General features: G+C 43.9%; 1 protein-coding gene across 2 annotated transcripts in view; it reads left to right on the top strand.

The window, feature by feature from the left end:
* Positions 1 to 24,580, top strand: part of ntn2 (netrin 2) — a 43,525-nt gene that overhangs the window by 3,822 nt on the left and 15,123 nt on the right. For both annotated transcript variants that reach the window (XM_046069661.1, XM_046069660.1), the window contains exons 2-3: positions 9,260 to 10,533; positions 22,540 to 22,728. In XM_046069661.1, coding sequence (XP_045925617.1) covers positions 9,483 to 10,533; positions 22,540 to 22,728 — 1,240 coding nt within the window. In that variant the 5' untranslated portion in view covers positions 9,260 to 9,482. The remainder of the gene's footprint in view (positions 1 to 9,259; positions 10,534 to 22,539; positions 22,729 to 24,580) is intronic.

Genomic DNA, 24,580 nt, shown 5'->3' with positions numbered 1-24,580 from the left:
GTCAGAGAGAAAGTAACTAGGGGAAATGTTTGAGTTGAATGTGTCCGGTGAAGAGAGGTGCTCTGCTGTTCATCTGGAGCATGGCCATCGCTCCCCTGTTTTTGCAAATTAATCATCATTATTTAATTGCATCACACCCTTCTTCCATCAATAACAGCGAGGGAGGTAGAGCCAGGAGCAGCTGAAGGCACATGATGTGGAAGCTAATCCAAAGCAACATAGTGCAGGTTTTAGTCACTCCTGGGAGTGTGAGTGTGCACTTGTGTGTGGTATTTATGAACCCCAGAGAAAAGCGGCTAGATGGAGATGGAGAAAGCTGCAGTAACATTAAGTAGATCGTTTTCTTGTGCCTCGAAAAGCAGGAACCTTCAGAAATCTTGGCTCACGGCTTCAGCAGTTTGACGGGATGAAGCAATTATTGATCTCTCTTTCTGTAAGTCCCTCCTTTTCTGTTTTTGCTGGGTCTAACCATCCATCCCCTCCTTGAGTCCATCTTCGTTTTGAACATATGACCTTGAGCTGATTAAATCTACTCAGCCATGATCCTGCTGGTAAAGCTGTCAATTGACTCCGAGATCAGAACGATCACTTTTCATATGACAGCTGTTTGTTACAGGCTACCATATCAGGCTCCAGCACCTGATTCCACAGTGATTATAACACTAAGATTTCATTGAATGGCAGATTAATATTGTGTTTTGATGCCGTGCAGAATTTCACATGTAGAAATGTGATATTCTTTTCCTCCTAGATCATTTCCATCCCTGATAAATTCCTATTTAGACCTGGACATGGATGGGGTGTGATCGTACCCACACATTCATTGTCTCTGCTTTAGAGGTGAGAATGAAGTCTAAAGGCTGTCTTACTACTGAATTAAGTGGCTGTGTGTTTTCTCTCTTAGTGACAAATTGTGTGTGTGTGTGTGTGTGTGTGTGTGTGTGTGTGTGTGTTCTTACCTTTCCTGTTAAAATACCTGTCATTCGTCAGCGTAACACCCAAGATGTCTTTCACTGTGGGAAGAGGATCCAGGGGCAAAGATTCACATACTTCATCCTGCCACTCCCTGCACCCTGCTAGGCCTGCATGTGTCAGCCACACATTTCCTCCAGATGCGGAGGGATATGTGTGTGTGAGGTCCGCATGTGTGTCTGTGCCCACTTAGTGCCTATCAGTACGCTTATCTGACTTGGATACACACATTAGATATTTTCTGTATTGATGGCAGAGTTCTCAGACCTGATGGACTGGTTTTTCCAAAGGAACTACATTTATTTACTTTCTGTCTGTGATCATTGTTAACTAATTGATAGTGGACTGGATGTTCTCTCCCAATGCTTTGACAACCATGTATGCTAGCTACTAGCTTAATTCTGCTCATCTCATTGACAGATATACAGCATGTGAGGGCAAAGTAACTCACTGTTAAAACAGCTGTATACTGCTATCAAGTTGAACCAGCTCTTTGCTAGCATGCTAACCTGTTAACTGTGAATTTCCTCCCAAGAAGATTGAAAGCATCAGTCGTCATCAGTTATTGTTTCTACTGTAATGATGCCGACAAAGCTCCCCTTACCTTGAAGTAGGCTACTTATTTTACCCCAAGCCATGATCTATTCCCTGTGTTTGTACGGAGCTTTTTCTGCAACCCTGCCCTAAATTTTGCGCTCCCACGCATGAAGTATTGTGTTCCCTCGCGATATTTTGCGTTACCTTGCAATACGTTTTTAATTCCCTCTGATCCATAGAGAAAGGCTGAGCTGTATTATGATAAAGTGTTATGTATTATGTAATGGTTGTGACTGCAGAGTGAGTGGGCACTGCGTCATCCATGGCTGGCTCAGGCGTACTTCTGTATCAATGCAGCTAAATATGGTTGTTAATTACTAATGTAGCTGGGTGGCTTAATGATACATTCTTGGCTAATGTTAATAGGTACGAATAGTACGAGTAGTTAAACTACAGCTACCACAACCATATCAATAGCATCATGGATTCAACCACAAATGCAGTCGTCGTCCAAGCAATAAACATATCCACAGCCACAGCTTCAACCCACTAACTTACAGCTGGACAGAGCAGCTCCAGCTGTGGTTACTGTTGGTGCCTGCATATTGTCAGAGTTTGGCAAGTCGAAAGGAGTAATGAGCAATAGATGCATAATGTAAAGTGTCACATCATCTCTCCTTTCGGTAGTGTCTGAAAACTGGCAATAGGGGCATCAAATCAGAAAACACTTGTGTGTCAATCCAGAGGGTATGGACAAATTATTTATTTGTTGTTTAAATTGGACAATTTGGATGTTGTGTTAACATCAGTCAAGCTGTAAGACAGACATTTAGGTTGTTTCCTCTTTTCCCTGGGAGACCGCTGACCTCTGACCTTTAGGCAAAGGTCACCTGGTACATGTTCACATGGCCGTTTAGGGAAAATGATCAGAGGAGTAGATAGGAAGGAGAGGAACAAGGGAAGAGGGGAAAGGGAGTTGTCTGATGAGTCACAAGCTTTGGCATCCTTTACAATGTGTCTTCATGTGTGAGTGTGGGCACATACTGGGAATGAAAACTACTAGAGAGCATGTGTTTGTCCGTCAACAACGCGTCTTTAAGTGTAATGTACGCAACCGTGTGAGTATTCCAAGCACTTAATAAAATGATTTGTGGTTTTTTTTCCCCTGTGAGTTCAAAGCGGGTCCTTGCTTTCGGCTGTGGGGTAGAGGTTGCTCTTGTGCAATGGAAAAAAAGACTGTTTTCCTGTTAGGGGGGCTTTTTGGGAAAACCGCGGCTCTGCCTACCGCAGCCAGCCTTCAAAGGACTTTGAAGGAGTGCTCACCTCTCCTCTCCTTAAATCCTTCCATCCCTCCAAACGAGCTACTTCCTCTCATATCCAGGAACACCTCACCTGCCTCTCCCCAACCACCGCTGAACAACCACACTGCTGCAAAGCTGCGGTCAGGGTTATATAAGGTCCATGGGAAATATTCAATCAAGGAGCCCTCAGTCCACCCACACATACACAAAACAGTGCACTTCGGGAACTTTAACCTCTCAGCATTTTTTGCAAATCTTTGTCATCTCTGTAACCCCGCTTCACGGCCTTCATCCAGTGACAAACTTTGAGACAGAATCTGAAGCTCTGCCCACAATCACAAGGCTGTGGGTGTCATCTCTTTCTCAGGCGCATCTTGACAACACATGTAGAGGAAATATTTCTTGTATTTGAAAGGAGATCACATTTTGACATAGAAGGCTATATATTTTTGAACTCTTGTCCTTTCACTCCCAAGTCCATCCCTCTGCCAGTTACAGTAACTTCTTCTGCCTTCATAAGTTCACAGCTATATTTTTTATTTGTGAAACAGTTATTCTGGACTGAAGCCCTTAAGAAAAAAATACATATACTGTAAATTTTCAAATCAGATTTTTAGAATGCCATTTGAAGTTCAATCACCTAAAAGTTGAACTGTTTTGTTTTTCATTTACTATAGAAGAACACTGGCTCATACTCAGCATCACATTTGAACTTTCTCTCTGTTTTTCTCTTCACTTGTTATTACCGAAAACAAACAAGGTGCTATAAACTGCAGTTAACAGTTTCTTGTTGCAGCAGAGAACACAACAATGTTTGTATGTGTTCGGCCATAAAATCTGTGTGAAAATTAAACAAAGCGCCCTTCTTATTCTACATATCTCTGTCTCACAAATTAACCCTGTTTAACCCTGAGTCTAGTGAGTCACTGTTGCCCAGAACTTTCTGCCTGCTCATGTCCTTTACCCTCCTTACGCCTCCCATTTTCTCACCAAAAACTACTGACCTCACAGAACACTTCATTAACAGAAAAATACACCACAACTTGTCCTATCAGCATTTCTCTCGTGCTTTTATAGTAAGGTTTGCATAAATACACAGTGCAGTAGCTTAGCACAACTTCCTGTCTATGAATCTGTGAGAACTAGCCTGATCTCATATTCCACCTCGCGCTGTCTGTCTTCTCTCCTCCTGTTCGGTTCTGGATCAGGTTCTGTTGATTTAAAGAACCGCTGTCGGACTCTGGCCCAGCCATGTGGGCTGGGCCACAGAGGCAGCTGCATTCCTCTTCTGGGCGTTTGGTCTTTCTCCCTGCAGCGTCTCTTTCTGCCAGATACAGAGATGGAAAGGCATACATGATTTCACTTGTGTTTTGTCATAACATTTTTGAATCATCCTGCTCCGTCTTTAGCCTCACAAGTACTTGGATTATGAGGCTGGATTATCAGATTGTGATCTCAGTAACAGATAGCAACTAGCTCAGGTATGACCACTAGTTCAGATGCCGAAGTTTGCTTTTGAACTAATAGTGAGGTGATGGTTAACAGTTTTGGTATTAGAGTAAAGATAAACTAAACTAAACTAAAGCTTCCAGACACACACACAAACACACACACACACACACACACACACACACACACACACACACACACACACAGCCTCTGAGCAGACATAAGCGGGCTTTAAAAATTTGTCAGTGATCCCCCTGCTAATGACGCCCTCAGCTGTGAGAGTTGACCCCCTCCTGCCCTCGACCCTCACTGCCCACCCCCCCTCCCCCCCAATCCCTAATGAATGCCAGCGAGGAACTCTCTGAGTACCCCACACCCCCACACATACACACACACACGCACACACATGCGAGCTTACACAAACAACAGGATCGTCACCAAAGAGACGGCTGTCATCAAGTGGAATTCAGGCCACTAATATCTGACCCCTGTTACCTGAGGCCTGTCAGTCATGTTGATTCATCTGGACAGGTTTATTTACCTATAAAATGTGTGTGCGTGTGTGTGTGCGTGTGTGTGCGTAAGGATGCAGATGGTTAGGGGTGTGATCGGTGCTGAACCAGTTAGTCAATTAATAGATTAGTCCATTGAAAGAAAACGTATCCCCAAAACGTTTGATAATCGATTGCCTGTTAAAGTGATTTATGCAAGAAAAAATGGCAAAACTTTTCTTCTCAAATATGAACTTTGCTTTGGTATCTTGAAAACTGTGATGGCCATTTTTCACCACCTATTTACATCTTCAGTTTAAAAATATCAACAAAGAAAATTGTCCTGGATGTGATCTTTGAGTAACACACATATGAACTAAAATGTTATTCAGGTGAACTAACAACCCCAAACTTTGCAATCTGTGTACAAAGGGATTTCTGTCTTTATTGCTGCTCTTACTGTTCCTTTATAATCATACAAGGCATCTCTCCGTAATGAGAATGGGGGTGGCCCAGTTGTTAGCCAATTAAAAATCCTCCATGGTTCTGGGCAGCCGCTAATAACCCCACCAGGGATTACTGTACAGCAGGCTGAGGGGGACCGCAGGTCACCAGTTTGGGCCTCAGCTTGCTGTCATCTGAGAGAAGCAACCCAATAAACCTCCATTCACTCCTAGTCTTAGTGGGGCCACCACGCCAACTCTCTAGAGCAGCGTGAAAGGCTCTCACTTGTGATACAAAGTGGCTCAGCTGTCCCTCTCCTATCTTCACCTCCCAAGGCGCCCTCCTCTACACCCAAGCCAAATAAAGCCTCTCAGCGACTTCTGTTTTCCTAATCTGTGAACTCTGACAGAGGCGTCCATGCTTGAAAGGGAGACAACTCAACATGGGATGATCTCCCGGTGACAGGGAGAAGCTGAAAAAACGTTGCCGAAACCACCAGACCACCCTGTCATCTTCCTGTTCCTGCATTTCTGCCTCTCTCTTTCTCTCCCTTTATTCCTCACCCACCTCTTTTTAATCTAATTTCCCTTCTTTTTGCCCTCCATCTACCTTCTCTAATTGGGCTGTCACTGTTTGATTAAAACCACTGAATCTGTTCCAATAGCCAAATGGCTTGAGTAGTCTTTGTGGTGAAGCACGACTTTTTATGCAGGGGGATTCCACTCTAAAAGCCCCATTTTTTTCATCCATTAACATATTGTGCCAATAATACTGATGGGCAAGTTATTTAACACGGCAGTATCTGCCACTGGGAATTGTAGCATGTCAGCACAAATACATTTTCCTTGCCATTAATCCACAGAGGAATGTTGCAGTGACGAATTGACTATGCAGTTTGTATTTGTCACTGAACTCTAAGCAGCCATTCACTTGGAAATGGCTTAACTGCCACAGGAACAGTTTGTCTTTTAACATACCAGATTGTGGTAGGTTAATGTGCTGGAGGTCAGATCCAGTTTAAATGCACATTCTGCAATTTAAATGTAAAAAAAAAGGTAAGCCAATACCAAAATCAAAACTCAGATTAGAAGCTAATATCACTCCTAGATTGACACATCTTTAAATATGTGTATTGACGCTAATTTTATTAGAGGAATATTTCCACATCTGGGAAAAACGCTCATTCGCTTTTGTGCTAAAAGTTAGGTGAGAAGATTGATACAACTCTCATGTCTGTATGCTAAATGTTAAGTTACAGCAAGCAGCAAACATTTCTGTGTGGCGTTCATTGTCTCTGTCAGAAAGACAGAGACATGGGCCTGCAGCTGTTGCTACTTGAACCACATTTAATGAAAGACAATGTCTGCCCCCACTGAGGGGAACTTGTGGCTTGTTAAACACAATGTCAATGCTGAAAGCAGAAAATTTCCTTGCTGAAACAGATTCTAAGTATTTCAGCCAGCTACACCACTGTGCTGACATCCTGGCAAAGCTTAAGAATCCAGAAAGATTTTTTGGACATTTTAGCAGTTTTATAGCAATATAGGATAGGTCTTAAGTTTTTAATAAAGACCAGCTACATGCCAGTGCATAGTGCTGCTGGACTGTCTCAGAGAGCAGTTAACACTTCCTGCAAGGCTAGCATCTATCTCACAGGGCGTACAGAGTGGAATTAAACAGCCTTGTCACTGTTCTCTCTCTGTTTAACCTACACGTTCATCTGCCAGACGCGCCTGACAGCACCAGACCCTGGAAGAATCTCCCAGCAGGCCTGGCAGCACACGGACCGCACCATATTTAGTCATCCAAAGTCCAGACAGAGACCAATGCTGTCCTCCACCTTAATCTGTCTCCCCTCTGTTTCTCTCTCGATCTCTCCTTCTCTCATTTTTTATGTCCTTCCCTCCACTCCCTCCCTCCATCTCTGTCACTTTCCCCCTCTCTCCTACTGCGTCCATTCATATCTGTCCTTGCTTACCCTCCCTCGAGTCATTTCTGCTTTATCACTGTCGTGCCCCTCGCTGTTTCTCTCCCCCTCGTGTGTCCCTCGTTTCCTTCTTACCTACAGGAAATCTTGTCTTGTGCCTGTTTGTCCTCTTTTCTAGTCTCTTATCTGTCAAGTGTTTCCCTGCCTGGTTTCCATTTTTAAAAAACTTCCTTTCACTCCCTCAACGACATTCCCATCAGATTTTAAGTCTGAATAACTCCCCCCCTCACCTGTCATAATTTCAAACCCTTCCTCCTGCTCCTTCTTCTCTCTCAGAGCCTCCCCACTGTGTCTTTCCTCGGATGAACATGCTGCTGATGGAAGCTGGGACTGGATGCTAATGAGTTGCTAATTCTATCAGCCGTCTCTCCATGCTCTCCCCAGTGGGTGCCAGGCCCTGCCAGCTTTACCACGGCCAGCCTTTTGATGGAGTGCCTTGGCTGATGAACTCCCGCCTGCGTGCCCACTTTAACCTCTTCGTCCTCAGACACATGTCATTGATCAATGTCCTTATCCGTCCTGGCAAGACCCACTCTTTCTCCAATCATTTATGAGCAGGCCCATTTCTTCAATACATTTTTTTACATGTTAAATATTCTAATAACAGGGGATTTTTTTTTTTACGTGATGTTTTCATGCTCATGTCATCAAATATCTTGGAGTGTCTGCTTCAGGGCTTGTCATGTCTGATATTATTGACATTATAACAAGCAGTTGTATTTCCACTTTTCTTCTCACTGTCTTTCTGCTATGTATTATCCCTGAAACTATTTTTCTTTAACGCCCAATCAGCGCTTGAGAAGAGGCCAAATGGCTGGGTTTAAACAGTTGAGCACAGATGAGTGGTCCTATTTACCAGGACACTGGACTCTTTTTTTAGGGGTTGCTAGCTTTGGACCCCTCACATAAGAAAAGAAGGAAACTTTTGTTTTTCCAGCTCCCCTTAAATCCGTCTGTCTGCCTTCCCTGCTTGACTGAAGTGGATACAGAGGCGGCCTTTTGTTCTTCCAAGATGAAGAGGGATGCTGTATTATAAGAGGGAGAGTGAGGGTAAGAGGAGGTGGGTGTGAGTCATTGTAATTTAATAAATACTCGCTAGGAGCATTGGGGTGCCTTCTCAACCCCTCAGCTGTCTGTTTTGAAATAGGGCTCTACCAGATTTGACACCGAGGGAAGTAAAAAGGGGATTAGTGAAGGAAAAGCCTCAGGCTATATACATCTCTTTCTCTGTCTTTTTCTTTGCCCCAAAGCTTCCTCTCCCTGCACCCCTCAATCTTTCTCTCTTTGGGACAGAGAGGCCCCTCGTCTAGCTGTGAGTGTATGAATGATGTCATCCAGGTACCTATCTTGACCCAGTGATTTACAAAGGCTTGAATGGAGTCTCATAGGCTCAGTTCTTTTAATGCGGGGTATAATCCTTAAATAGCTATCACTTTTGGTGAATTTTCTGGTTCAGTGAAATAACACAATGCTGCCTGCTCTTGGGTCAGCACTGTGTTACAATAGTGGAGCAACGGTTGATTTCCTGTCAAATTCCCACAAAAATCTGTAAGAGCTCAAAAGTAGAGCCATGTCGTCGTACATAGTATAGCTTACTTTTTTCAGGACACTCTCTTAAAGCATAAATTTTACCAGAGTCACACACGGTCCACTGCTTTGCTGCATCACCAGGGATTATAGGGTGACTTCTGCCATGCTGCTCAAGCATGACCAGAAGGCTTGGCCAGTTTTGACCTGAATGGAAGTACTGAATGAGAGGCCGACATTGAAATTCAGGATGCAGTCACTTGCAGCCACTAATGTCTCTCTTTAAATGGTCACATCCTTTCTCGCTGGCCCCTCGTCTAACTGTCTTATCCTTCTGACAGGCTTTTAGTCAATGAAAACATTCCCTTGTAATTGTACAGTACAAAAGAACTCATTTAATTTTCTATATAAGGGCAAATATAATAAGGTTTTGAAGATGCAAACTTGTTTTTGTACAGTAGAGTTCGATCAGTGTCACTTTCTATTTTATATCCTATTATGGTAAAAATATGTCTGACAATGACCTTTCTGTTTATTTCTCTCTCTTTCAGGAAGGGCTCCGGTCAGCCTGAAGTGAAGGGTCACTGAGCTCAGACACTCTCCTTCCACTGACTCACAATTACACACACTTATAACACATAGGGGAAAATCACACACAGAGACACATCTGTGCGACACATTCACATTTACACACACAGACTCTTGGATACACACACAAAGACTCATCTGTGCATAAACGCAGACACACATTCACACACAGGCCCCCTGAGCAGGATGAGGGAACCCTGGAGGTGCCTGCTGGGCCTGTGCCTCCTGGCATGCTCGGCCTCCACCCACAGTGCCATCAATCCCTTCGCAGGGCAGCAGACCCCTCCAGACCCTTGCTATGACGACACAGGCGCAGCCCGCCGCTGTATCCCCGAGTTTATCAATGCTGCCTTTGGCAAGGAGGTGATGGTGTCCAGCGTCTGTGGCCGGCCTGCGTCCCGTTCCTGTAGTGTGGTGGAGCGGGGCGATGATCGGCCCTCTGTACGCACGTGCCAAATCTGTGATGCGGCTGACCCTCGCCGTGCCCACCCTGCTTCCTACCTCACTGACCTAAACTCAGCCCACAACCTCACCTGCTGGCAGTCTGAGAATCTCAACACCTCGCCATATAACGTGACTCTCACCCTTTCACTTGGCAAAAAGTTTGAGATCACCTATGTCAGCCTACAGTTCTGTTCACCACGACCCGAATCTCTGGCCATATACAAGAGCATGGACTACGGCAAGACCTGGATGCCCTACCAGTTCTACTCCTCACAGTGCCGGCGTATGTACAATAGGCCCAACAAAGCAACCATTACCAAGCAGAACGAACAGGAGGCTCTATGCACAGATGGCCACACTGACCTCTATCCACTCTCTGGAGGACTCATTGCTTTCAGCACTCTGGACGGACGGCCCTCTGGCAAAGACTTTGACAACAGCCCTGTCCTTCAGGACTGGGTGACTGTCACTGATATCCGCGTGGTCTTCAGCCGGCCCCAGCTACCTCGGGAGCTCGGACTGGGGGCAGGAAGCAACAGCGGAGGGAGGGACGACGACCCTACGGCGGTGACATCAACGCTGCCAACTTATTTCTATGCGGTGGGAGACTTCCAGGTGGGCGGGAGGTGTAAATGCAATGGACATGGCTCACGCTGTCTGAAAGACAAGGAAGGCAAACTGGTGTGTGACTGCAAGCACAACACAGAGGGACCTGAATGTGACCGCTGCAAGCCCTTTCACTATGACCGACCATGGCAGAGGGCCAATGCTCGTGAGGCCAATGAGTGTCTACGTAAGTCTTCCCCTCTATCTGTCATCCTTTATGTGCTTTTAACATGTTTCAGTTAGTCTGCTGTGGAACAAACGGTGGATTTCTCTTTGCCTGATTTTCTTAACGGCGACCTAACACAATGGCTCTATAAGTTTATGTTCTTCAGCTCTGTTCCTTGCTCTGTTCTTTTCCTCATCCTATGAATCAGGGAGGTATTATTTCCCCAAGACAATCTCCTCAATACATTTCTAAATTCCTAATGAGGGAATGGCATTCGGACAGATGATTGAACCTTATTGCACACAAATCAATCTGACGCCATATATCTGATACAAACATCCCATAGGGTAAGAGTGAATAAAAATGGAAATATTTGAAAATCCAGGTTGTTTATTTCTTTGTTGGATAGTCATGCCCTTTTCATCACCCATTTTCAGGACATGAAGACAGCAATGTAAAATCAGGCCAACAAATTTTAGAGAGAGGGAGGTAGAAAAGGAGAGATTGAACTATGATGACCTGTGTTTGAATGTCACATGGGTAAATAAGAATGCGGGCAGAACATACCTAATGGGTTCGGATTTCTACAGGTGAAGAGTTCTGGTAGCACATAGTGGTTGCGCTTGCAATTTTGGCAATGTCTCTCAAAACACCAGCCCCTCCTTTCTTTGCATTTCCCATCAGCCTTTTCATTTTACCATTCCTCTTCAGGAAAGCAGGCCTACTTTCAACAAAATCATGTGTTCTGGACTTGTCTATGAAAATACTCTTTTTCACAAGCAAGTCTAAACAGTGGATGACAACAGCCCGAGTCATTGGCACACTGCTACAGCTAAGTCATCCAAGAATGTTATTTGGCAGTGTTTGCCTTTACCTCAAGACATGCTCGGTAAAAGTCATCCAGGCTTGCTCTGAAAGCTTGCCAAGTAAAATTATAGCAATTTCTGTGGCAATTTTTGTTAATGTAAATGGATTAGCTTTGTATTGGATTATATGATAACAGGTTTTTGATGTACATTCATTTCATGGCTGTACAGAGTTTTTAGACACATGCCATATTAGCCATGTGTTTTAGCAGCAATTTGTTTTCTAATTTGTGGATGTTTCTTTGGTGGTATTTTTTTTTTTACAGAATTTCTCTGTTAGTATAAATAGACATAGGTGGAACTTAATTCAGTTTAATTTTGCTTGTCATAAAAATGTGTTATTGTAGGAAAATAAAACCATATTAGAAACCACTGTCCCCAATTTAACCTTTCACCATAATGAAATAAAATTACAGCCAGGGAGAAAAAAACAGGAGCAGAACACTGAAAACAGTGTATATTTTTCTAACATGTTATAATTGCCCAGTGAGCTGGCCTGAGCTCATATTTAGAATTGAACAGTGCCGGATCTGTTTAAAGGGGACAGACAGTGACATAGCCAGAGAGGAGCAAGGCCATTTCAGCATTAGACCAGCCATCGAATCCAGCCTTCTCTCACTCCTGAAACCTCCCACGCCAACTCTACCTTACTTTGGCTTCTCATCTATCCTTGACACCCTCACTTACCCAACTCACAGATGCAGGCACACATACACACATACACCTAGACCCTTCTACAACAATATCCTGAAAATCCCTCAGTGTGTTCTCGCTCATACTTTTGCACACACCCTCTTTCAAATGTCCCGTAGCCATTTCTGAAATGTTACACTCCCGCTTCCCGTAGATCTCTTCTCAGCGGGATTGACATGTCACTTCCATCCACGATTTCTGGACTAAACAGCCCGGCTGCACTGGCCAACTCTGATGACCTAATCCCAGTGTTGATACAGGGCAGTTAAAGCCTATTGCAAGTTGCACGCTATACCTGATCACACATCCGGACATGCCAAAAAGTCAGTCCCAGATGTCCCCAATTGCATGTTCCAGAAAGCCTCTTTACAGCTTATTCCGGTATAAATGGTTCCAAAATATCCTCAAAGTAGCAGGAGAGCCATTAAAAGGCCTCTCTGGTGTGTATTAAAGTCCATTCTTAAATGCCCCCGCCCCTTGTTGATTTCTTTTCTTGCTTGATTTCTTGCTTTTCTTTCTGACACAGTGCACAAATGGCGGCGGGCTGCAGTGTGAGCCCTGAGGCACGCCACTGTGGCAGCGAGGCATAGGTATTTAGACTGGGCAAGTGTGTAAGAGTGGCAAGTTACAGAGCCAAGGAGTCCCTTAGGTGTCACCAGATCCTTGATGAGGCCCTGAGGGTTTTTGGGTTGGAACTAGGGTCTCTGAGGGGGCTGGGCTGAGGTCATGACCCTTTGTGGGGTGGTGACAAGGTTAAGTTGACGGGGAGATGGTTTGTGGGTAATGCGGAATTCACAGTGGGCAGATGTAGAGTCGATTCAATAGTTGTTTCACACTCCAGGTTTAAGTCTGTCAGTCCTTGAGAAATTATATGCCTGGTAGCCGAGTTCACCACTTTAAACATTATGGTTAAAAGATTGTTTTAAGATTTTGCATGGTTTTCCTCTCCCTCTTGACTTAAATCTTTACCCTGCATAACAAGAACATTGTCTCTAACCGTCTGGTTTGATTGTTCGCTGGTCTTACTAAATGTTTGACATGATGCACCGCACCAAGATTACTGTCTGCGCTCTTGGCAAGCTCATGTACTGTCTCCAGACACAAGCCATGCACACACACGCCCATCTGCCGCCTCCCTCACTATGAATCCTGCCTCAAGACATTGGTTTACAAATCCCTGCTCTAGTAGTCAGAGAGGGCAGACTCGTAAAGGAGTGTGTCTGTTTGTATTGAGGGAGACATGATGGAAAAAGCTGTGATTTATCTGCCTGGAGTTTGAGCCACAGGACAGAATGAGGAAACAGATGGATAAGAGCTATTTGGTTACTGGTTGTGATGGAGGCTTGGTTTTTCTGCTGGCATGGTCAATGCTGTAATGTAAATGCTTCATGTTGGCTTGAAAATGTTAGACGGTGTATCATGCTATAATAGAGTCTGCCAAAGTCACTGTATAAGATGAGGAGACCTCTCGTGGAGTCAACGACAACGTGACATCCTGAGGAGATGATAATTTATGGTGGTGTAGGAGCTCTGCAGCCATCTTGGCCATGTTTTTGCTGCAGCACCAAGCTTTTTGTCTCTCCAGCGCTTCCTTTCCCTCACTTGGACTCAGCCTGCAGGAAGTCCAGAGTACTGCTCTGGGACACTACGATCCCAGGGCCAGACACCATCCATCCTTAATGGACCAGCCAAGCTAGGTCTGCTCCCAGTGTTGTGCCAGGCACACTGGTATGCATTCATAGCATTAAATAAAGGTCACATGGAGGCTGTTTGAATTGCTATTTCAGCTGATTTGCCAGAAATGCAGGTGAGCTGGGGTTGGGTGTGGTGTTGAATATTTTTAAAAGAAAATTTTGACATCCCGTGACCCTGTACGCAGGACAAGCGGTTGACGATGGATGGATGGAAATTTTGACATATTGAGTCCAGTGGGGAATGAGCGATATATATTCTGTTTTGCACAAGATGAGTTTCCTATGAAATTAAATCAATCAACCAAATAAGTATTCACTGTAGACTCTCATTATACATCAGTCCATGTCATCACCTGGAGGAAGTTCCCACAAATTAGTTATTACCTCTAAAAAAGTTATTACCTGTTATATAACAGATGTTATTAGATCATGCCTGCCACACTAATGAATGAGCAGTTGCATTAAAATGTGAATTTTATAGCAGAAGGAGAAACAGAAAATACAGATATTGAATTTTCAAGCCTTGTCACAAAATCTTTTGTGGGGGATTTAGGTGTGCCCAGCCTCTGTTTTTTAGAAACTATTAGCTAGAATTAGGGGAAATTTGACAGATGGGTTTCTTAGGGAGAGCAGTGTGATCCAGCAGAGGTGTGTGTATGTGTGTGTGCGCGTGCGCATATGTGACTGTGTGTGTCAGAGGAAGAGGCCAGCCAGGAACACATGCTCAGAATAAGCCCTCAGATCTGTACAGAACTGTGGAAACTCTGAAGACCACAGAAGCACAAACTCTCTCCTTTTTATTTCTGTCTTTCTCGCACTGTTCGTTTTCCTCACCGACATGGGGCAGATGGTTATTTGATGCTGATTAGAATTTCAAAATAGGCCTTCACCCCCCCCCCCCCCCCCCCCCCCCCCCCCCCCCATCTCATTGCAAGGGCAAGCAGAGGTCAAAGCCCATGTTCCAGTTGTAGGACAAATTTGTTAAGACATTTCTTAGGCACGGTGATTGAAAAATGACCTCATTCTTAAACACATGAACACATGAAACCATGCCACAATTTGTGAGTTTGCATGATTTGGATAACATGAGCAACGCCACATTTTATAGTTTTTGCATAGCATTTGTGTGGTTTTGTTCTTGTAACACAAAGTTGTTTGTTCTTGTGTAAAGCAAAGTTAACCTCACTAGATTTCCCCATTGAACCCCGAGCAGCCTAAAATTGTCCTCCGTGGCCAGCTGAAATTTTGCTGTCTGTCCCTAGATGGCAAAATGGTATGAAGCTCAGAGAGATGCCAAATATAGACGGCTAATGATGAAAAAAGCCAGAGCTGTATACTTCATGTATGTGCCATGTTCCTACTTTTCCTTATTGACTTAAATACCCTTCCAACCCTCCCGCCTCCGCTGCCTGTCGCTGGAGGCTAACGGGGGAACCAACACTTCAATTACTTACAGTGCGACACACAAATGAGAAGGAGATGTTTGTGTATGTGTTGAAGTGGGGGTTACTCAGCCAGAGAAAGTGATTTTGAAAAAGAAATCTTGTGTGCTTCCAAATAATCACACAGCCCTGGAATGTTGTTTTATAATCAACAGCCCTATGAAATGATGCCTCTGGGGGGGGGGGTTAGCATGAGACTCAGGGTCTATGGCACAGCGAGGCCAACAAACATGAGGTGTGTTAATTTTGTTTTGGTGGTGTGTGTATGTGAGTGTGTGTTTAGGGGCTTAAAGCAAAAGTAACTTCCTTTACACGGCTGAGACAACATGCTTTGGTCAGTATGATTGGTTTGTTCTGTAGCTTTGCTCTTTGCTTTTATTCCCTTTGTCAGTATTGCAACTTTGGTCCTTGGCCAACCCACAAAGGACTGATGCCTTTCTCGTTCTGTGAAGCCACCCATAAAGGCTCTCTGGCAAGCAGGGGACATGGTGAAACAAATGTTAAGGACAGCAAAGTGTCAAATAACAGTGTTAATGTTAGCTGGGTTAAAATGCTGGATCCTTGGGAAATGCTCTGTGGCTGCATGAGGCCAAGTTTGTGTGCGTGCGTGTGCATACGCATCTCCTAGCATTTGTGCATGTGTTAGAGCCACATGAAATCTGGTAGTGCAATTTAGTGTTTCATCCCTGTGCCAAAGCAAACTGGTGTAGCTGCGAGAGCTGCGTAACCACCCTGCTCTCCCAGGCCCCCATCGGCTCTCCCCCACAGATGGTAGCAATCACCTCCTGAGGTGCCCATCACCGCCGACACTCTCTTCCTCTCTATCCTTGTGTAACTGACTCTTGTCAAAGATTAACTCTCTACCTGGACATTTTCCTGTCTGCTACCTCTTTTGTTAATTTCATGTATCTATTTCTCTTTTTGCTGTAATCAGCCCTTTTCATCTCTCAGTGAATTCTTTGTGTTTTGGTAACAGTTTGCCTCTTGTTATGCTGTTGCAGGCCTCTGTGCTCTATTGCCTGACAATATGTGGTTGTTGGCTGCCGGCCGGTGTTGGTGGTGGCAGCAAGATTCAGAGGCTGTTACGCAAAAATATATGTCTGTTTGTTAACAATGAGTGCCTGGAAATCGTACGGCTCCATTTGACATAGGCTATCTTACTGAACAGTCGCTGTCACTGTGTTTGAAGTCATATGTATGGCTGACTGTCGCTGTATGTGAATCGACAGGTCTGATGTGAGTGTGAACAAATGTGTAAATGTGGAGCAGTCCATCCTTCACTCCATGATGATATCCTTATGGACCAGCTCTACTGGGGGCAGCCAACCCAATTCTGTTTCTCAATCCACGGATTCAACATCAACATACTCCAAAGTAAAAAGACAATGGCATTTACCAGGCAGGGAGGTTCTAATGAAATATCCTATTGAATTGCATAATGGGAATTGAAGGATCCAGTTTTTTGGAGCTTAACCCACACCAGGGACTAAAAGTCTTGAACTCTCTCCTTCAGCTACATCAATTACTTTTTTTAAACATAAAGCATCTTAGTAAGGTGCTCGGCCACAATGAGCTGCCAGAATAGCTTCAGTGCTCTTTGCAATAGATTCTCCAAGTCTCTGGAACTCTGTTAAAGGGATGAATATACCTGGTGTGCTGTCTGACATGTTGGGTCAAAGTCTCACATAGGTGTTCATTGAGATCTGGTAACTGCGAAGGCCACAATGTATGATTCACATTTTCCTTTTACTGATCAACCCTTCAAAACAACAAAACAACATGGTGGTTGTTGCAGTGGATTTCACCAGCAGCAGCTTCTTCTTCTTCCTCAGCTTAACATTCGACCTGTGATTTTACTGCTCAATTCTGGGTCACCCGTCATCCACCAGTGGCTCTTTTGCTTTCTGTGCATTCACATACAAGCCTCCGTGACAACCTGATCAGGGAAAAACATAAACATTTGATTTTCCCTCACCATTTCTACTATCATCTCTGGCCACAGTGGTGAATTTACACAGTAGGCACCATCTGTCACTTTCTATTTCTAAACCATCCCAGGCATCGCATGCATCCCCCCAGAGTGGACCTCACGGTTGTGTATGCCAACAATCATGGCAAAAGTATATTTACCTCGGTTTCACTGATTCACCATGGTAATTTGATTGCACAACAGTCATCTACTTTTGCCCCTGTACTCAGGACTGCAGGAGCAACCGAGACAGACAGAGAGTTAAGGCAAAGGCGGGACAGAGATAACAATGTTTAGATGTGGGGAAGTGAAGTGGACCTGAGGGAGGAACAGAGCTAAGGACTCAACTCTCCACTGACACTAGGCTCCCCAACCTGGCAACCCTCCAGCCTCATCTCGTTAAAATCTTTCCCTGCCTGATGCCATCCAGAGAGAGAAAGGGGAGATGGAGGAAAGGATGGTCAAGAGAAAGGTTTGGGGAAGGCAACCAGTGAGAGTATTTGAGATGGGGTCTCGTGAACGTAAGTGGGGAGTGCGAGGGAGGGAGAGAGAGAGAGGCTTCGTGGAGGGGTGGGAGAGGAATTAAGGGGACTCTCAGTTCAAAAGAGCTCCCAAGAGCCGGCTCTTAAGCCCACGACGTGAGGCTAACCGCAGAAACCAGTGGTGGGAGGGGAGGGCTGCAATGTGGTGTTAAAGCTTGAAGTGAAAGATATGTCTGAGCGGAAGAAGAGAAGGAAAAAGCAAGTGGAGCTAGAGTGGCTTTCTTACAAAGAGGTAGAAGGTCCTGCACACATCATAGTGAGGTCCATGTAATGCACACAGCAGGGCTGCAGGAGTTGTAGTTTCCTGTTAGTCCTCACCTTGGAGATCTTAAATCTTTGTCTCAGCTTGTTGTCCACAGCTCATTAGAGTCTACAGACCCAGCGGTGTTTACATCTGTTTAAGTTTCACTTCTGTTAGACTTTATTTGTATATTGTGTTACTTGATTCTTATCGTATTGTTGGCTGTTACTACCTCTCGAAGCAGTGTCTCTGGTGTGTGGGGGTGCATAAATGTGTGTACAAGTGTGTGTTTGTCCACACTGTACACTGCCTTGGCTCTAATGAGGAGCTAATTAACCGGGTGTTACCCCCAGTGCCCTGAGCAGGTGGCTAGAGCAGCCAGGCGGAACTCAGCCCAAACACACAGACACAGGCCATACACACCGGCACACACACACACACGATGGCAGGAGCCCATATAGCAGAGCCTGTTGGGCACCCGAGGGGAGCTGCAGCAGGTCTGGACCACAGCCTGGGCCAAGCGGAGGAGAGGTGGTGGTGGGAGAGCCGTCCTCCAGTTTTCAAGGACCAATTTTAGCCATGGGATTTGGGTTTTCCACAGGCATCCAAAATCAATTGGCTGTGCTTACCGGCTTGGCTTTGGTCGAGCTGAAGGAAAAATGAGGTTAGATTTATCCCTGACATATGGAGGGGAACAGAGAGGCGGTGCACTCCACAAACACACTTGCATTTTATTTGTTGAGCGCAGTCTTTACAGGCCAATTTGTCATACCACACTTGACAGACCGGTCTGTGAGCTTGTTCAGAGCACATTTACTTGTTGAGGCACCTGCTATGAAAGCTAAAATAGAAGAGTGTGTTGTTCTTCTGTCAATCTACCTCTCCTGACATAACCAATTTTTTTCTCTATGTAAAGAATAAGCACCACCGAGATCACAAACTGAGATGTGTGCAACCTGTGATGAAAGATATCAGATAAAAAACAAGACAGTTATTCCACCAGAATTTGGATTTGGCGCTGTTAATTTTAAAGTTGTGCAACTATTCTTTACTCTAATATTTTCCTAGCGGTTTCTTGCTCCTCTCCCTCCATCGTCCTTCTTTATTTTGTCTCTGAATTCCTCTTTCTGCCAAGCCTGTAGCTTGTGTTTGTTGTTTTTATTTCCACGACAACACGTGGAACCAGATTTACACATCCTTGCATTGGACACTGGCCCATAAAGGAGCCGCGTTCACTGGAGGATCACCATTTCTTTGTTAACTTTTCACCACCCACTGAACTCCTCTCTTTGCCCAAATGTGTCTTTTATTCTCCATAAGAATAAGAATTAGTGAGTGTTTTTGCGGTGCACTAGTGAGGCTTTGATGTGTTAATGAATTGAAAAATGGCCTTCAACAGTGTTCAGTTATCCCCGCTGAGCCTAATTTGGGTGAAGGGGGGTGCTGCGGTGGTGGGGGTGGAGTGTTTGGGGTGGAGGTGGGGTGTCGGGGTGTGTATGTGCGGGCAAGAACTTCAAAACAAACCTATAAACATTCTAGGATCCTTGGGCAGCTGCAGCTCCATGCTGAAATTAACTGCACACAGCATGTACACTATAGAAAACACACACACACACAGGTATACATAAAAACACCTACTTGAGGCCTTCAGTGCTTTTTTCTTCAGTCATTAACCTTACATCACATTTCATTCATGTTTTTCTTTTTTGTAAGTCAGATCCTAAATAACTGTTCCTGCGAGACACTAATTCTGTCATTCTGTCCGTCACAAAAAACCTGGCTGTTGTTAAAGCCATTCCCAGCCATCACTGCTACACATGCTAAATCATTTAAAGGTTCAATTCTGGAGCTTTCTTTACATTTTCCACACTAGAACATATCCTCTCTTACCTCAGACTTTGTTGGCCGATCTTGTTGCAGCAGCAGTAAATCGAGAAGATGCCATAAGAGGGCCGTCGGTGCTTCAGCTAGGGAGAAAATATGATCCATCGCTTTCATGTTCTGCTACAAGGTGTTAATGGTCACAAGTGCCCACAGCTGTGTGTGTCTTTGAGACGCTTGATCATAATCACAGTCCCCATTCTTGTCCCCCCCCCTTCCACAGCAGGTCTAGCCACTCACCGGAGCTGGTGTGTTTTTTGTCACATTCCCTCAGAAGAAGTTGGACAGGAACACTAGATACAGGCGCAGCACACAGAGAGTGAACCATTTACATAGTCAATATGTCATCAATTTGCTGTTTTTTTCCTGCTAAAACAGTGAAAAAGCTTTATTTCCAAGCTTCCCTCAGTGTCCTACACTGACATGCTATCTTAAAACTGTGTACATGTTTCCTTTAGATCTTTCTCTAGGCTCAAAGGTCAATCTGCGCTTAAGTTCATGAGAGCGCACCAAAAGAGCCAGCAGTGTCTGAACACAAACATCACTGCCTTAATATGGATCCATACATGAAACAACATTTCATTAACTGCAGAATTCCGTACAAATTGGGCTGCATAATAACCAGATGGAATTGGGAAACAGTCTGGGAATGTGCTCCCCCCTTTTTTTTCAGGGTCTGCAACCAGGGAAAACTGGGCCTCTTTCCCAACCTGGTGCCAGGCTTCCCTTCCAGTGTGGATGGAGAGTCATATTGTTCACTGCTCACTTAGTACTTATTACTTCAGATATGTATTCAAGTGCTTGTCCTCTAGTGAACGAGCCACCAGTGTCAGTAACATTTCATTTATGATCAGCTGCCAAGAGCTCATCTAACATTGCACAGATCATTGAGCTCAGTGTAACTGCAGAACTGACCTTGGCTGCAGCAGCAATGTATGTGTCTAGTGACGATGAGGAAAGAAAGTTCTTAAAATGACTAGTAAACTTATTTTTATGTTACAATTTCTGCTGACTGTTAAGTCAGTTATTCTGTAACTTGTGAAAGTACTTTAATGTTACCCAAATAAAAATATGCGAATGTCTTCACACAAATATCACCAAGATATAAGGAGAGTTGTAGGATTGCTTTTAAATAATGGTTGAGAAATATGCTTATTCACAAGAGTTTGATGATAAGATCAATACCACTTGCATGTCTGTAGGTAAATGAATGAATGAAGCAACAGCCAGCAGCCGGTTAGCTTAGCTTAGCATAAAGTCTTGAAACAGGGAGAACAGCTAGCCTGGCTCTGTCCAAAGTTAAGAAACTCACGGTTATGGCAAGACTTTAGAAAGTGATTGCACCCGGCCAATAAATAGTCTCACACACAATCTGTGTCCGTGGTCCAAAGCTATTTGACCATCTGACAAGAATATATTGGCCCCTTAACATGTTACAGATGCTCTCTCTCACAGACACTGAGTGCATTGGATGACACAGTGAAGGAGCGTTCTGAGCAATATCAATCAAATAAAGTTAGCAATTAAAATATTTAGATCAATATTTTTGATATTTTTTTCAATATTTGTTTTAAATATATTTTTTTAACTGTCTACTCGCCTGTAACTTTCTTGCGCACAAAACATAAAAGCCTCCCAGTCCTTCAGTCAGTCTGTCTTTTCTTATTCCCTATTGTTGTGTCTTCTTCTACTCTAAACAGTGATTGTTAGTGTATTTTTCTCAAACACACTCCCACCATATTCAAGTTAATAAATATCACCTTCTGTTGTGATCCCCTAATAATCCTCTTTTGCCATGACTGTTGACATTTTTGGTCAAACAGCTCTGCTGTTGTTTACCATTTCTAATTTATTTGAGGACAACTTTGAACTGGAGCTAAGCTCTGCAGCAGTTGTCTTTGAAGCCAAGGCCAAGTCTTCAGGTCCCAGGTCTGATTCTGATTTAACCAGCAGAGGCTCTGGATCAAACTCTGTGACACAAACAAGAAGGGAAGGTTTTTCATTAGGCTACTCAAATGCAAACCCCACATGTAGAGAGTGAACAGAGTTTTGAATAATGTCAGAGCTAGTGAATGTGGACTAATATGGGGGAATCAATGGAAATACTTGTGAGGCGAAGAGACATAAAGGAACCAGCTGGATTTCAAGTGGAACTGTGAAGAGATATAACCTCACTTTACGTCACATATATTGCGGCTCGCCTCATTTAGAAGACAGTTAGCTTGAGCCCATTCCATTATCTGAATGGGTCTCGCTTTTAATAGATCTAAGGAGTCTTTACTCATCAGTGATTCGTGAAATTAATGCTTCTCTTTCCAGTGATTAATAACTAATGGGCTGAGAGAAGTTGAATTCATTAATTATGAAATGGAGAAAATGAGCTCTGCAAATATCACTTTTGATGGATGAGTTCTGGAATAGCAGCCAAGCACACAGCCGCAGTGTAGATTATAAACCACTCACTTCTGCCTTACTGGAAAATCTCTCCCAGCTCTCTTGTGATCTACAGTGAGCATATGTTATACTGCAATACGCACTCCATCTGAACATTTTGTCTAAGCTAACTTACATTTAGACTCTATAGGGATCTATAAGGATATATACTGTGAAGATACTGTAAACATTTAGATGTATCCCGCTCAAGTTTGCTGATGCAATCACACAATGACGATGTTAACTTTCCTCTTCCCTCCCTGCAGCGTGTAACTGCAACCTCCATGCCCGTCGCTGTCGATTCAACATGGAGCTGTATAAGCTGTCAGGGAGGAAGAGCGGAGGGGTCTGCATGAACTGCCGCCACAACACTGCGGGCCGCCACTGCCACTACTGCAAGGAGGGCTTTTACAGAGACATGGCCAGAACGATCACTCACAGACGAGCCTGCAAAGGTAAGAGTCCAACACAAACATAATGCTGTCAAGTGCAGTTTATTTGTCTGTAATAGTTGTTTTTCAAGGTGGTATTAATGGATTTCTGGACTCAGCGGAACTATAAGTGCATTTTCTGTTGATAAAGTTTGATAAAGTATCTTTGTCTATTCATACATGGTGGTGATCACTGCTCGTACAGCACTCACTACCCAGTTCTTCTTCTGCTGTCAGAAAAATAAAACACAAGTATATTTCTGGGAAAGAATTCCAAACCACTCTATGTTTATAGCAACTAATGTGCAAGATTTCATGAACAAGGATCACTTTTGTGTTATATCAATCAGTAATAGAGTAGCAAGATGAATATTTATTTATACAAAAATGTCACAGATTATTACTTTAAGCTCAGTTTGACTTTTCATTTGGCAATATGCTGCGCTAAATGTTTACAAAATGTTCAAACAAAAGCTGATTGAGATGTTCTAACTCTACTAATACTTGTGTAATCATGTTATTTCTGAAAAGGTTTAAAAGTAGTAACAAGTTGTGATTGGAAACTTGAAAGTCATGATAACTTATAATAAAAAATATCAGCACATTTGACTTGCCATACCATTCCAGAGAGAAACTAAATGACACTATACCCGAAGCTTTTCTGGCCGTACCACCAAATGTTTCTCCATACCACACACCACATAATATTATCACTTGACCAAGGCATTTCTCATGGAAACATGTATTTTACCCTTTTATTATTTCACATTTGCAGTGAATATTTTTCAGCTCCATATTTTGCTGGAAGCATTTCTCTCCTCTTGTTGGACTCACTGCAAAAATAACACAAGCTTCCTGTACTTGTTGCTCAGGAAAATATTCAAATCAATAGCAGAGAGCGAGTGTTTTTTATTCTGTTGATTCTGATGAAGGTAAAGAAGGACTTCCAGAACATTAAAAAACAGCATTGCTGAGAGCTGTCAGTGCTCATAGCCGTGAAGATCTTTTGGTTGAAATTTCATGGCGAGAATCTCCTACTGGCTTCCGCTCAGTTTTCCTTCTGCAGCCGACCCAAGCTGTAACCGAACACCAGGAGGTTAGAAATTGCATGATATTAGTTGTGCTGAGAAGTTGAGCCATTCATCATCTAATGGCAAAAACTCCACAGTGACTTGGTCACATACCTTCAAACTTAAGTCATTTGACCTGCTACCGCACCAAAACACTGACAGAACAAGATCTGCCTCAATCCTGGCAGGAGATCTGCCCTGAGATGTGTGTCCCCATGTGCACATTGCTCCCCCATCTTCCATTTCCTGCAGTACCTGGGAGTGTGACACTCTCACACACACTTGAGCCCCCTGACACTACAATTTGTCCTTATCAATGTCTAATGATCAGGTGGTAAACAGCTTACTTCCCACCCTCACAAAGGCCCCAGATGTGACGGAAATGAAAGTTAATGTCCGAAAAGCCTTTGCTGTGCGTCTGGCTCCGTGATTGATCAGAGCAATTCCAGCCTTCTAGGAGCTGTCATTTAGGTTTGGCTGTAGGCAGAGCAGGCTCTGGGAGGACAAATAGGCCATGTCTGTTTCTAATAAGACCTGCTCTGTAGATGGGTATCTATACACGATCTGAGGAGTATATGAGGAGGAGTAACCACCTCTCTCCTTCCTCCATCACCACTAACACTTACCTCCCACGTACACAAAACACACACTCTTCTTTGTAAAGTACTAAGATCCCAGTACAAAGTGAATCTGCAGGATTCCAGCACTACAGTTGAAATGCCTGGGCACCAGCCTCTCTAGGAGCCCTTTACACTGTCACAAGCATTAAAACAGTCAGCAGAATGAAAGAAACATGGCAATCACCA

The sequence above is a fragment of the Micropterus dolomieu genome, linkage group LG14 (genome assembly GCF_021292245.1).
Source record: "Micropterus dolomieu isolate WLL.071019.BEF.003 ecotype Adirondacks linkage group LG14, ASM2129224v1, whole genome shotgun sequence".
NCBI classification, from domain to species: domain Eukaryota; kingdom Metazoa; phylum Chordata; class Actinopteri; order Centrarchiformes; family Centrarchidae; genus Micropterus; species Micropterus dolomieu.
This window is presented reverse-complemented; position numbering and strand designations above follow the sequence as displayed.